Raw genomic sequence first — 15,625 nt, 5'->3', positions numbered from 1 at the left:
CATATATGTCTCACATGAAATATAAATGTATCTGACATGAAATTGAAAAGAAATTTGGTCACAGAAATTAACAATTATCCATACCTTGGTAATCTCATACCTGAGAGTTAAATACCTTCGCTCAAAAATTATTAGATTTTTCTCACAGCTGCTCAAAATCTGTTATTATACCTGAGAATAAGTTTTAAAAGAAGCATTCTAAAAGTGCTACTATTTAATGAATATAGTAGTATATAAACGGTATAAGACAGGAAAACTGAGTTTGGTTAAAATAGGTTATGACAGAATCCAATAGGAAAGATACTGATTAAATGCAATAATATTAATAAAAAGCCCCTTTTAAATACAATTTAATAAACATTCTGTTACCATTGTAAAGACATTCAGCTACAGTCTAAGTAACATACTTTGTCCTCTACTAATTGCAAATGCATACAGTATTGATGAAATCGGATATAGTCTGATACTGAGAAGATAATTTATAGAGAATAAATAAAATTGCTATGAATAAAACAATAACTCCCAAATGCCTCACAAAAGTGGCATTAATTCTCCTTCCCCTTTTATTTCTGCCTGGAGGGTAACTAAGTTTAGGCAGCCTATTACCAAGGTGTATTTGTACTTCCTTTTTTATTTTTTAAATTTTATTTATTTATTTTAAAGATGCTTGCTCCTTGGAAGGAAAGCTATGACAAACTTAGACAGCATATTAAAAAGCAGAGGCATTACTTTGCCTACAAAGGTCTGTACAGTCAAAGCTATGGTTTTTCCAGCAGTCATGTATGATGTGAGAGTTGGACCATAAAGAAGTCTGAGTGCCAAAGAATTGATGCTTTTGAACTGTGGTGCTGAATAAGACTCTTGAGAGTCCCTTGAACTGCAAGGAGATCAAATGAGTCAATTCCAAAGAAAATCAAACTTGAATATTCATTGGAAGGACTGACGCTAAAGGTGAAGCTCTAATACTGTGACCACCTGATTGGAAAAGCCCACTCATAGAAAAGACCCTGATGCTGGGAAAGATTGAAGGCAAAAGGAGAAGAGGGGGGCAGAGAATGAGATGGTTAGGACAGCATCACTGATTCAATGGACATGAATTTGAGCAAACTCCTGGAGATACTGAAGAACCAGGAAGCCTGGCATACTGCAGTCCATGGGGCCACAAAGAGTCTGACATGACTTAGCGACTGAACAACAACAACAACAACAACAACAACAAAGAATCCCCTCAGAGAAACCACACTGAGGATGGCAACACCTCAGGACTGCGGCTAAAGACATGCTTTAAAAGTAACCTAGGATTCTCTTTGGTGTCAATGAGGATCACACCTGATTCATTAACAGAGACTTCTAAGACATTATGGGAGGGTATTTTCCAGCATCTGCTAGCAAGCATGGTGAAGAAATTCTCTCTTATATCAGGCTAACCCACCAATACATGCACCTATGTACCAACGGAGCATTTTTATGTTGTGAGGGGCATGTCTGTGTGTGAATGGGCGTGGCACAGGTGAGAGGATAAGAGTAACGGGCCTCATGACTAAAAACTAATTCCCACTGCTTCTAAAACACATGTTCAAACACAGAAGTGTTACATCATGAGTATAAGGGTATTAAAAATGAAGCAGTCCTGGCATCTATACTGAGAATTATATAATGATCTCATATTTTAAACTTTTATGCCTCAGGAGTCAATTTAATTGGTAAAAATGTAGGCTATTACCATTAAAACTAGAATCTGAATCACTTTTATTTAACATAAACTCCCTTTTAAAAAGAGATGGAAATATTTCACAGGCATGGACTCCAATTACTTTACAGGGAAATCAAAAGTCAAAAAAATTATAAGTCTTTCACCATCTACCACTATAGGTGTTTAAACTGATGAGACAGCATTCATAAGCTAAGAATAACCTTCTGTTTAATACTTCTTTTTTTAAGATTTAGCCATTAATCCATTTCATAAGTCATAAATGACTCAGGAAAGTTTGAATTTCCCAACAAAATTTCCCATCCAAACCAAAATTTCCCAACCAACAAATAATTCCATTACTCTAATCCTTTATTTTCCTGAACATGATTCACAAAGAAGTTCTTCATTCACTGCCAGCCAACCTAATGCTACTTCAGTTTATCACTAAAAACAATTCCCAAACAGAACAAAGACTTCCTCAACAAGAACGTCTGCCACAGCTGTCAGGGCATCAATTTTCTCTTTTGTTACTGTCTGTAAAGTCTAACCGTATAGCACAGCATATGTTCTGACCTCAGTCTGGCTCCGTCTCTTGCCATCCTCCACCCCATCTCCTCTCCCTCCCCTAATGGACTAACTCTTCCTCCAATCACACCCGACTTTTAACCCTTCTCTAATTGCTGCATGCCCTTCACAAGCCACTCTCTCTGATGTTTCTAGGAAACCCACCCTTCTACCTATTTCTTTTCATTCTTCAAGACTCAATTCAAATATCATCCTTTCTGTATTCCTATCCCCAGCTAAAGCTATTCCTTTCCTCCTCTATTCTCTCTTTACCCAATGGAATTGGAGTCTGCCCACCCAATACACAGTGAAGCCTATCTAATGACACTGGGTTGTGCTGAAGGAAACTACAGTGTTTGTTATAGGACACCAAGCAAGGAGAAAGGGCAGCTCATGCTCAAAAAACAGGATGGCTGTCAGGACAGGATATTTAAAAGGAAAACTAGCGGTGAGGGTTGCAGGGTGCCTAATCAGCTTGTGGATATTCTTCTCATTGATTCCTAGTGGGGTAACAGAATGATGTTCCAGGAATCAACACTCAGCCTTCCAGTTCCAACCAGTATGGGGTCAAGGTGCTGGTGGTGAGCATGTAGTCACCATCCACCATGATTAGGGGTCCTAATTTCTGCAAAACAACTCTAAGATACATGTCAGATTGTTATATCCTGAGGGTGAACCAGGAGTCCTGTGACTCGTGTTCTAATCATTAACTGCTTAAGCTCTTGCTCTTTGGGTCTTAGAGAAAGCCTAGGAGACTAAAGCCTTTCTTCAAACAAGAAACGGGGGACATGGAGGGAATTTTGTACCCAGGCAAGGCCCTGTAGGCTCCTTTTTGGTCTCCTTCAATCTCTCTCTCTTCCTCCCTACTTTCTTCTCTGCCTCCCTTTCTTCCCTCCTCCTTCCCTTTCTGCTCACTTACAAAACATTTCTTGAAGCCTATAGAAATGTGGCTTGGGAGAAAGGGTTGGGGAGGGAAGGATCAGGACGAGCAGTTGTTCCTGGGTTCCATTATCAACTGAATGTATTCTCCAATAGTGAGTCTTTTCAAGCACTTTAGTTAATATGTTAATATGATGTCAATACATTCATCATAAAATGTAAACAGGAAGCAATGTAAAGTATTATTGGTCAGAATATGAGTAATTATAGGAAAAAATTAAAAACATGTACTTTTTTTTTTGGTATGCAATCCCTCAGCAACCACATTCCTGACAATAACAACACAGCCCTACCCCACGCTGGTTCACAGATATCAGAACAGCTCTGAAGGTCAAGCAAACACCAGATGATGAATGAAGAGCTCCCCTGTGTTGTCAGATGCTTAGGAAATGCAAACCCTCCTACCTCACAAAGATTTTAGGTGTGATGAAAGCACTGCTTTACAAAGGTGACTTTAGAGTGGATATGAGCTTCTAGAGACAGTTTTGAGGGCATTACAAAAGTCTTAGCTGAAGCAATAAAGTTGTGAACTGGACTGTTAAAAATGGAAAGAAAGATATAGTTGAAAGAGACCTGAATAATCAAAGAACTAAAGAAGCAGGTAACTAAGAGGATGTGAAGGGAAGTTAATGTGACATCTTTTCTGTTCTGTGCTGCTCTACATCACAAACTTGACTGGCGATCATACCAGAGACACAGTCACTCACCTTTGTCTCCCTCTAGCAATGCAAAAGCATCACTCTTTTGTTCTCTGAATTCCTACAGACACTAGTACAATCTAGTACTTGATGTGTCTTATTTTTTTCTTTATAGACCTTCTCTAGACCTTCATATATCCCATTAAATTTTTATCTCTATGGTGCTTACTGAAGTGCTGGGTACAGCGGAGCACCCTAAGATTCATTTGCTGAACCACCAGTCTGTTACATGTACAGAAATCATATTTTCATAAAACCGATTACAGTGTTTTACTTAGTGATTTCTTAACTCTTTTTCAATAGTCTGATTTAGAGCAGCTGTTGACTACCTATCTTCTACTCCAGTGTTTTGATTTTCAGCTACATTAGAAACTGACCAGCCATTCTTCTTTTAGAAACAAAGACCCATTGTTTAATACCTTCTGTCATTATGCAGGATTACAGTTTTAGAGAGTATAGTTTTATTCCTATTCCATAGGAATGTTCCACAAATGTGAAAGAACACTTCTTCACACGTGGGACTTTGTGAAAAAATCGAATTCCAAATATAGGCACTAGATAGAGCTTGAAATGTGAGATACTGCAAGGCACAGGAGAGCAGAGCATGTGTTCTCAGGGGCAGCCTGGGGAACTGAAATGAACCATGGAACACATCAAAGGAGGAAGAGAATCAGATATGGATGCCACCTTGATCATTATAGGAAATATCCCTGACCCCATTTCCTTCCCATACATAGCAGCATTTTCAAGAAGTGGTCATTTCTATGATTTCTGTTCTCTAGGACGGCAACTTTGGGAATCATTAAGAATAGATTTCTTGCCCTTTATTTTAAATTTCTTGATCCCAAGTATTTATTCTATTCCTGGAACATGATTAATTATTGTAATAAAATTTTCTCTATTAAAACAATAACTCAAAATTAGAGGGAGAGCAGACAGGTAAATGAATAACCACAATGTATTATTCTGTAGTACAGACACCCACACAGTGCAACTATCTGGAGCACCTAGTTGGCGAGGCAAGTGGTCAGGTGGTAACTGAGATAAATCTAGAATCATGATTCAGTTCAGTTCAGTTCAGTCGCTCAGTCGTGTCCGACTCTTTGCGACCCCATGAATTGCAGCATGCCAGGCCTCCCTGTCCATCACCAACTCCCAGAGTTCACTCAGACTCACGTCCATCGAGTCGGTGATGCCATCCAGCCATGATTAGCCAGCCAAAAAATAGCTACAGGGAAGAAATAGATTAGATAGGTAGATAAGAAAAGAAGGAAGAAAGAGGGAAAGAAAGGAAGGAAAGAAGAAAAGAAGGCACAAAGATAAAAAGAAATAAAATAAGTGAATCAATACTTATCATTCCAAAGAATGTTCAAACTACTATACAATTCTGCTGATTTCACATGCTAGCAAGGTAATGTTCAACATCCTTCAAGTTAGGCTTCAACTATACGTGAACCGAGTATTTCTAGATATAAAAGCTGGATTTAGAAAAGGCAGAGGAACCAGAGATCAAATTGCCAACATCTGTTGGATCATAGAAAAAGCAAGAGAGTTCCAAAAAAACATCTACTTCTACTTCATTGACTGTGATAAAGCCTTTGTGTAGATCACAACAAACTGTGGAAAATTCTTCGAGATGGGAATAACAGACCACCTTACCAGCCTCCTGAGAAACCTGTATGCAGGTCAAGAAGCAACAGTTAGAACTGGACATGGAACAATGGACTGGTTCAAAATTGGGAATATATATCAAGGTTGTATATTGTCACCCTGCATGTTTAACTTATATGCAGGGTACATCATGAGAAATGCTGGGCTGGATGAATCACAAGCTGGAATCAAGATTGCAGGGAGAAATATCAGTAACCTCAGAAATGCAGATGATACCATTCTAATGGCAGAAAGCACAAAGGAACTAAAGAGACTCTTGATGAGGATGAAAGAGGAGAGTGAAAAAGCTGGCTTAAAACTCAACATTCAAAAAACTAAGATTGTGGCATCTGGTCCAATCACTTCATGGCAAATAGAAGGGAAAAAAAATGGAAGCAGAGACAGATTTCATTTTCTGGTTCCAAAATCACTGTGACTGCAGCCATGAAATTAAAAGACACTTCCTCCCTGGAAGAAAAGCTATGACAAACCTAGACAGCGTATTAAAAAGCACGGACATCCATTTGCTGACAAAGGTCCATGTAGTCAAAGCTATGGTTTTCCAGTAGTCATGTATGGATGTGAGAGTTGGATCATAAAGAAGACTGAGCACCAAAGAATTGATGCTTTTGAACTGTGGTGCTGGAAAAGACTCCTGAGAGTCTCCTGGACAGCAAGGAGGATCAAACCAGTCAACCCTTAAGGAAATCAACCCTGAATATTCACTGGAAGGACTGATGCTGAAGCTGAAGCTTTAATACTTCAGCCACCTGATGTGAAGAGCCATCTCACTGGAAAAGACCCTGAAGCTGGGAAAGATTGATGGCAGGAGGAGAAGGGGGGTGAATAGAGGATGAGATGGTTGAATGGCATCACTGACTCAATGGACATGAGTTAGAGCAATCCCTGGGAGATAGTGAAGGGCAAGGAAGCCTGGCATGTTGTAGTCCATGGGGTTGCAAATAGTCGGACACAACTTAGCAATTGAACAACAACAAGAAAAGCAAGAGGTTCAAGGTGGTTTGAGTGTTCAGGCGTGTTTTTGGGGATGATGATGATGAAGGGTAAAAAAGAGTAGAAAGAGATCAGACTAGCAGAGGTCTAACTAGCAGGTTAGCAGAGGTGGAAACATGGGCTTTGCATGCCATGCTAAAAAGCACAAAGGTTTGGTGGAATTATGGGAAGATTATAAGTTGTGGAGAGGAGTCATCAGAGTTTGGAAGATCCTTCTAACAGTTTTAGAGAATGATTGACAGCAAGACCAGAGGCAGAGAGACCTATGCAATAGAGACAGAAAGAGGGTAAAAATTTACAACCCATTAAGGAATTAAAAATAATAGCTTGGTGATATGTGACTATGAAGGGAAAAGACAAGAATGACTCCCAGGTTTATAAATGACAGGACTTTAGTATGAGGAGATGGTCAGGAATAGAAGGTAGGGAAGAGCTGATAAATTTAATTTTGAACATACTGAGTCCATGAGGTTGTTAGAAATACACACAAATTTAGAGTTGAGGATAGAGGACAGAGATGAAAATGAAACACTGGGAATCACAGGATGTAAGTGCAATATGCAGGGCTTCTTTAGAAGAGCACCAAGACCAAAACAGAAGGGTTGATGAAGATGACTTCCTTGCTGCTGCTGCTAAGTCACTTCAGTCGTGTCCAACTCTATACGACCCCATAGACGGCAGCCCACCAGGCCCCGCCATCCCTGGGATTGGAGAATCCCACTGGAGTGGGTTGCCATTTCCTCTTCCAATGCATGAAAGTGAAAAGTCAAAGTGAAGTCGCTCAGTCGTGTCCGACCCCATGGACTGCAGCCTACCAGGCTCCTCCGTCCATGGGATTTTCCAAGCAAGAGTACTGGAGTGGGTTGCCGTTGCCTTCTCTGGATGACTTCCTTGGGCATGCAAAAAAGTCCTTGCAGGGAAGACTAAGACATGGCTAGAAGAAACCAGGAAAAGCTGGTGTCCCGACAACCCAGGGAAGAGAGAATTTCAATTTATTAAATGCTGCCCACAGACTAATATAGGTGCTAATTACGTGTCTGCTTCAGATGTAGCATTAGGGCAGTCTTTGGTAGATCTGTGGGGAGCCTATTTCAGAAATGTTGGAGACTAAATTCATACTGCAGTGAGTGGATGACAGACTGGGAAGTGACAAGGTGGTGGAAGCAGGAGGACAGAGAGAGAAGAAGAGAAGAGTGCCAGCTGTGGAGAACGTGAAGCAACAGTTCTGTTACTGTTGGAATCATTTCATTAAAACTGACCAAGCACAAATCTTACTATATAGTAGGCATTTAATACATCTTGAATTATCAATTTAAAAGAATTGATCAGCTTTTCCCTCCATAAATAATTACCTCATGCATTTTTCTTTTTATAAGTGTGTCCATATTGACAAAGATGTACTTTCTAAAGAAATGTTATGTGTCATATTCAATTTTGTTTTATAAAAAATATTTCTTGCTTCAAGATTAGATTAGCCCTAAAATCTTTTCTCACCGGTGCCTACCTAATCAATGAGTATACTGCACAATTTCACTTAAAGGGATGATTAAAGGTAATAATTTCCATTAACCAACTTCACAGTTTAAAAAAAAAATCAAATATTTAATGTTTTACCATAATGATACATCATTATTTTAGTAGTTACTAATGTAATCAATCATCCATCCATTTCTCAATTTTTCTCTTAGTGAGTTCCTCAGTTTACAAAATTTGTGCTCCAGCATTAAACTTGATGAAAGTTAAGTTCCAAACACTAGATTAGTCAAGCCATAACGTAAACAGGAGAGGCAAAGGAATGACTTTGAAACTTCAAGTATTTTAATTATTCAGTACTACAAAACAAAAACTCTGATACATCCCTTATACTACAGTCAAATAATATTGAATAAAAGTATCAGGTATATCAAAGGAAAAGAGACATTTAGCAATTAGTTGCCTCTGATTAGCTCTTCCTTTTTTGGCAGTGTTATCAAAATAGGATTTGTGGTTCACTTTTAACACCGAGAATAAACATTTTTGCCTTTTTCCTTCCTTTATTTCAAGGAATGAGAAAAATGCATGTAATTATCCATTTCTTCGTCTACTTTGGAGTTAGCTCCATTCAAAGCAGATTTTCACATAACCAAGAGGTCAGGCCTCCCTTTAGCCATCATCTAATTTGAAACAGATGGACTAAAAGCCACATTTCTCCGCAGAGCTGCCATACAAGCAGGTAGCTTGGCCCCTGTCCCTGAGGTAAATAGGCTAATCTGTCAATTAGGCAGCTGCCTGAGAAGTCATTATTTTAATCACTTATCTCTGGAAGTCTTTCTCTGCAGCCCCAGAAGCACCAGCTCACGCAGTTGAGGGCTGTGGGAACAGAATGTGCTGGCACTGACAGCGCTGCAGATTGAGAAGGGGACTCACCCAGACTGGGCCTCGGTGAAAGTGCTTCTCTCGGCGGCGAGCATGATCCCACTTCCTCCTGCCGCCACCTGGCCCACGGTCATGTGCGGCCTCCTCCCGCCCGCCTCGGCTTCCCTCAGTGTGCGGGTGCTGTGGAAGGAGCTCTGATGCCAGGACGACCGCTCTGCCCGGCCATGCGTGACTGGCGGCATGGGCGCCGGCCTGGCCTGCCCCGCGGCGAGTCCCGCAGTCACGTAGTTCTCCTTCTCTAGGAGGTTGCCCAGGCTGTGGCTGGTCCCAGGCCTGGGATAGGTGAGCACTACAGGGTGGACAGGGGCGCCGTCAAAATCGGCTTCGTTCACAGACCCGTACTGGTAGCGCCTGTTGTAGGTGTCGTAGTGACGCTGCCTGCCCACCGCCCCGGAGTGGCTGAAACCTACAATTTCTGAGCGGGCGTAGCGAGGTGGCACGAGAAGCGTGGACCTCCTGCTCTCTTGGTGCCGCAAGGTGTGGCTGGCCTGGCTTCTCTGGCTGTAATGGTGCTCGCTGTGTGCGTACTGAGCCCTCTCAGGGCTGCTGTCTGGGGAAATCTCAAGTCTCCTTAGAGGCTGCCTGAAGAACCTTTCCTCCACCGACTTCTGGGAGCTGTACTGCGAAGTTCCTCTTCCCCAGCGACCTTCATAAGTGGGGGCTGTGCCTGTCTGCACAAAAGAGAAATAAAATTTAAATGAGGCATGAATCAGTTTTCATCTTTGTTGAAGATTAATTATCCTAGGACTATTACACAAGATGTTGGTTTCTCTAAATCACACAGAGAAGTCGACTCCTTTCTGGGTAAAGTCTGTTTTTAACAAGACTTGGTTGTCTAGTTATTTGTAATCAATCATCCATCCATCAAAACCATACCAGGATTTGATACGGTTTAAAGTTTCCAGTTTTCCATGATGTCCACACAAAACCAATCTTCTTATAATACATTTAGGAAATGGTAATACTTGAGAATGGTACACATTAAAAAACAACCCACAGAAGTTTAAAAATGTTTACTTGGTATTCTAATAACTACGGTTATATTCTTTGGTATCCTACCTTGAGCAAGTCATAGGTTTTAGTAACAGGGGAACGCACACCAGCAAAATCATTTTCAACCAAGTGTAGATTGTAGACATATTCAGGAACACTGATAGTTCGGTGAAGATTTCCTGAAAGCAAGCATATAATAAAATAAGTGGGCCAATCAGTGGTGGTGGTGGTTTAGTCGCTAAGTAGTGACCGACTCTTGCGACCCCATGGACTGTAGCCTGCCAGGCTCCTCTGTCCATGGGATTCTCCAGGCAAGAATATATAACAATAGTATATTTTAAATTTAAGTAATTAAAGTCAGTGAGAAGTATTAGATCTATGTTAGTGTTTTTCAGTGTCAGGCTAACATGGGGCTTCCCAGGTGACGAAATGGTAAAGAATCTGCCTGCTAATGCAGGAGATGCAAGAGATGTGGGTTCGATCCATGGGTTGGGAAGATCCCCTGGAGTAGGAAATGGCAACCCACTCCAGTATTCTTGCCAGAAGGTTCCATGGATGGAAGAGCCTGGCAGGCTAGAGTCCATGGGGTTGCAGAATCAGACACAACTGAGCATGCATGCAATACAATGCAAGGTTAATATGACCCTTGGATGTGGCAATCGATCACAAGTTCTGGCAACATCCTTCACAAGCTCTTCAAAATAAAAGCTGAATTAAAAATAAAATTAAAACTTTTTTTTGAGGAAAGGGAAGAAAGGAGAGAGGAGCTTTTCACAAAAATCTAAATGTTTATTACAATGCTGAAGAATTTGGAAATCACTCAGTTGGCTTACATGGTCTATACTATAAAAACTCAGTTTCTGTAAGTTAAGAGGAATACCCAAGGCCGGAACTCTGAAGTTTCCTGAGAGAATGTAGGTGAGGCAACAAATATAATGGGTCAATGTGGTCAGACAAAACATGGGTCAGTTTGAAAAATGCCAACTCTGGGCCTGGGGCATTAGGCAATGTGAGAGTTAGGCAGGCGAGGGAATCCACTTCCACACCAAAAAAGAACTGGTGACTGGTTCTTAGTTTGGGGTTTAACAGATAGCCTGTTCCTGCAAATGCTGCACAGGAGACAAGCCCTTCCTGCTCAGGTCTGTGGGGACTACAGGGACTCTCAAGTAAATTTGTTGTTGTTTAGTTGCTAAGTTGTGTCAGACTCTAACTGAGGCACATCTTAAAATACTCCTCTTTGAGCTTCAAATGTCTTAAAAAGCTTCCACTTTTTTAATCAGTTCTTTTGTAATCTCCCACTGCTTTACAAAAAAATAAAAATAAAAAAGCCAAAAAACTAAACAAAATAATAAAATATCTCTAAAACTTAGGTAATTTCTAATTTCCTAATGTTAACCAAAATTACTGTCACGTAGCATTCTTTTAGAAATTAGAGGAAAAATAAAATACTCAATTAACTCTTCTAGTCACGAGTTCAGACATTCGTGAAAGATGTTGGTAATAAAATAACACAGGTAGACCCTTTCCAATACAACTGGAACATACCAACATATTTTCCCAATAAATTGTTAGAGTCTAACATGCTGGGAGGGATTTGGGGCAAGAGGAGAAGGGGACGACAGAGGATGAGATGGCTGGATGGCATCACTGACTCGATGGACATGAGTCTCAGTGAACTCCGGGAGTTGGTGATGGACAGGGAGGTCTGGCGTGCTGCGATTCATGGGGTCGCAGAGTCGGACACAACTGAGCGACTGATCTGATCTGATCTGATCTGAACAATATATTCACAAGTTATTTTGAGGGAGAGGTGGAATGGAGAGTGTTGTTGTCAAAAAGCTAAAAATGTAAGAATCCATCCCAGATTATTTTTGTACATGTATTTTATCTCCTGGAGCCAAATAATCTGGCTAGTAAACATGTTTCAGGCCTCAAGGAGTCCTGGGGAAGACAGTACAGGCTTGTAAATATCACCCTAAAGATCAGGGGAGTTGAACAAAGGCAGACAGCTGTTTCCAGGGGCTTGATTTCTTCTCAAGGGTTAGCACAAGGTCAGGCAGCCTTTTAATTTTTAACTTCAATGTCAGAAGAACCCTAGAACCTGGACACTGAAAGGAATCTTCTGTACGACCCCATTTCAAAAGCTGTGAGAGGCTTAAGTACTCAGCTCTCAGTGTCTTTCTGAGGTTCCTGCTCAGGCTGTCTGTAGTCCCCAACTCAGGTCTCACTGTTCCTTCTCTCGCCCCTACCCCACCCTCCACTACATGGGAGGTAATGTGCAAGGAGGAGTCCCACCCATGTGGGAGAGGAGGCTAAATGTTTGACTTACATTCTTAACTCAACATTGTTGCTGTGGGTGGTAAGGCTTTTTAAAGCAACATAGATTAACACCTTAAACTGCAAGATTTAAGGAACTCAAATTATTTTATTTTATACTTTGTGATACACAGTTAGCTATTATCATATCCCTTTAAAAGAGGGAAACTTAAATTCAGTTCAGTTGCTCAGTTGTGTCTGACTCTTTGCCACCCCATGGATTGCAGCATGCCAGGCTTCCCTGTTCATCACCAACTCCAGGAGCTTACTCAAACTCATGTCCATCCAGTTGGTGATGCCATCCAACCATCTCATCCTCTGTCGTCCCCTTCTCCTCCCACCTTCAATCTTTCCTGGCATCAGGTTCTTTTCCAATGAGTCAGTTCTTTGCATCAGGTGGCCAAAGTATTGGAGTTTCAGCTTCAGTATCAGTCCTTCCAATGAATATTCAGGACTGATTTCCTTTAGGATTGACTGGTTTAATCTCCTTGCAGTCAAAGGGACTCTCTCAAGAGTCCCAACATCACAGTTCAAAGGCTTCAGTTCTTTGGCGCTCAGCTTTCTTTATGGTACAACATCCGTACATGCCTACTGGAAGAACCATAGCTTTGACTAGACGGACATTTGTTGGCAAAGTAAATGTCTCTGCTTTTTAATATGCTGTCTAGGTTGGTCATAACTTTTCTTCCAAGGAGCAAGAGTCTTTTAATTTCATGGCTGCAGTAACCCACCATCTGCAGTCATTTTGGAGACCCCAAAATAAAGTCTGTCACTATTTCCATTGTTTCCCCATCTATTTGACATGAGTTGATGGGACCGGATGCCATGATCTTAGTTTTAGATTCAGTTTAGATCTTAGATTCAGTTTTCTGAATGTTGAGTTGTAAGCCAACTTTTTCACTCTCCTCTTTCACTGTCATAAAGAGGCTCTTTAGTTCTTCTTTGCTTTCTGCCATAAGGGTGGTGTCATCTGCATATCTGAGGTTATTGATATTTCTCCCAACAATTTGATTCCAGCTTATGCTTCATCCAGCCCATCATTTTGCATGTTATACTCTGCATGTAAGTTAAATAAGCAGGGTGACGATATACAATTTGGAACCAGTCTGTTGTTCCATGTTCAGTTCTAACTGTTGCTTCTTGACCTGTATACATATCTCTCAAGAAGCAGGTCAGGTGGTCTGGTATTCCATCTCTTGAAGAATTTTCTACAGTCTGTTGTGATCCATACAGTCAAAGGCTTTGGCATAGTCAATAGAGCAGAAATAGATGTTTTTCTGGAACTCTCTTGCTTTTTTGATGATCCAGCGAATGTTGGCAATTTGATCTCTGGTTCCTCTGCTTTTTCTAAATCCAGCTTGAACACCTGGAATTTCATGGTTCATATACTGCTGAAGCCTGGCTTGGAGAATTTTGAGCATTACTTGGCTAGTGTGTGAGATGAGTGCAATTGTGCAGTAGTTTGAACATTTTTTGGCATTGCCTTTCTTTAGGATTGGAATGAAAACTGACCTTTTCCAGTCCTGTGGCCACTGCTGAGTTTTCCAAATTTGCTGGCATATATTTCTGCTCTAATTTTTAAGATTTCTTTCCTTCTACTAACCCTGGGAGAGGGAGAGGGTGGGAAGATTTGGGAGAATGGCAATGAAACATGTAAAATATCATGTAGGAAATGAGTTGCCAGTCCAGGTTCGATGCATGATGCTGGATGCTTGGGGCTGGTGCACTGGGACGGCCCAGAGGGATGGTATGGGGAGGGAGGAGGGAGGAGGGTTCGGGATGGGGAACACATGTATACCTGTGGCGGATTCATTTTGATATTTGGCAAAACTAATACAATTATGTAAAGTTTAAAAATAAAATAAAATTGGAAGAATTAAAAAAAAAAATCAATAAATCATTTTTGATAAAAAAAAAAATTTGCTGGCATATTGAATGCAGCACTTTCATAGCATCATCTTTTAGGATTTGAAATAGCTCAACTGGAATTCTATTACCTCCACTAGCTTTGTTCATAGTGATGTTTCCTAGGGCCCACTTGATTTCACATTTCAGGATGTTTGGCTCTAGGTGAGTGATCACACCATCGTGGTTATCTGGGTCATGATGATCTTTTTTGTATAGTTCTTCTGTGTATTCCTGCCACCTCTTCTTAATATCTTCTGCTTCTGTTAGGTCCATACCATTTCTGTCCTTTATTGTGCCCATTTTTGCATGAAATGTTCCCTCAAATTTTCTTGAAGAGATCTCTAGTCTTTCCCATTCTATTATTTTCCTCTATTTCTTTGCATTGATCACTGAGGAAGGCTTCTTCTCTCTCCTTGCTATTCTTTGGAACTCTGGATTCAAATGGGTATATCTTTCCTTTTCTCCTTTGCTTTTTGCTTCTCTTCTTTTCACAGCTATTTGTAAGGCTCCCTCAGAAAACCATTTTGCCTTTTTGCATTTCTTTTTCTTGGGGATGGTCTTCATCACTGCCTCTTGTACAATGTCACAAACCTCCATCCATAGTTCTTAAGGCACTCTATCAGATCTAATCCCTTGAATCTGTCACTTCCACTTTATAATCATAAGGGATTTGATTTAGGTCATACCTGAATGGTCTAGTGGTTTTCCCTACATTTGTCAATTTAAGTCTGAATTTTGCAATAAGGAGTTCATGATCTGAGACATAGTCAGCTCCCAGTCTTGTTTTGCTGACCGTATAGAGCTTCTCCATCTTTGGCTGCAAAGAATATAATCAATCTGATTTTGGTGTTGACCATCTGGTGATGTCCATGTGTAGAGTCTTCTCTTGTGTTGTTGGAAGAGGGCGTTTGCTCAAAGCCAACTTAAATTACTTGCTTTAAATTGCAAAGAGATTTAATATCAGGTTTGAACTCTGGGTTCATCCTTTCCACTGATCTTTACTATTGATTCTACTATTTGATTGCATTGTGGCTCTTCTGAAATTGTCATTTATCAAAACCCTGGAGGAATTATCATCAGTTTTTTATGAGAACCAAAGCAATCATTCTCTTTCCTCTAGAACCTTTACCTGGACAACTCCAAATACTCTGTAAGTTTTTTATTTGCTGACATAAATCCTTATAAGGAAGTTCTTCTGTTTTTAGATGAATGGAGACTGATTTACTGGTTCCCAAAATAACTACAAGGTAGTTGGTAACAGGTAGTTGGTAATCTAATAAAATAAGATTAGACTTTAAACCACAGACTCTCTTCCTGTGCAAGAAAAATTGTAACTCTTGATATTCAAACTGCAGGATGGCTCAATAGATAGTTTCTCTGGTTAAAAGGCCAATCTTAAACAATAAATAATGCACATTAATTTACCTAGGCAGTC

At 40.5% G+C, this 15,625-nt stretch overlaps 1 protein-coding gene across 2 annotated transcripts in view; it reads right to left on the bottom strand.

Annotated features, from left to right (window-relative positions):
• PKP2 (plakophilin 2) overlaps window positions 1–15,625 on the bottom strand; it is an 80,346-nt gene that overhangs the window by 54,586 nt on the left and 10,135 nt on the right. For both annotated transcript variants that reach the window (XM_086401356.1, XM_086401357.1), the window contains exons 2-3: window positions 10,033–10,145; window positions 8,965–9,644 (exon numbers count right to left, since the gene is read on the bottom strand). In XM_086401356.1, coding sequence (XP_086257482.1) covers window positions 8,965–9,644; window positions 10,033–10,145 — 793 coding nt within the window. The remainder of the gene's footprint in view (window positions 1–8,964; window positions 9,645–10,032; window positions 10,146–15,625) is intronic.

Source organism: Bos grunniens, chromosome 5, assembly GCF_055505025.1.
Source record: "Bos grunniens cultivar Pamir isolate PY7600 chromosome 5, Bosgru_T2T1.0, whole genome shotgun sequence".
NCBI lineage: Eukaryota > Metazoa > Chordata > Mammalia > Artiodactyla > Bovidae > Bos > Bos grunniens.
The sequence above is the reverse complement of the archived record's forward strand: the minus strand, read 5'-3'. Positions and strand labels throughout refer to the sequence as shown.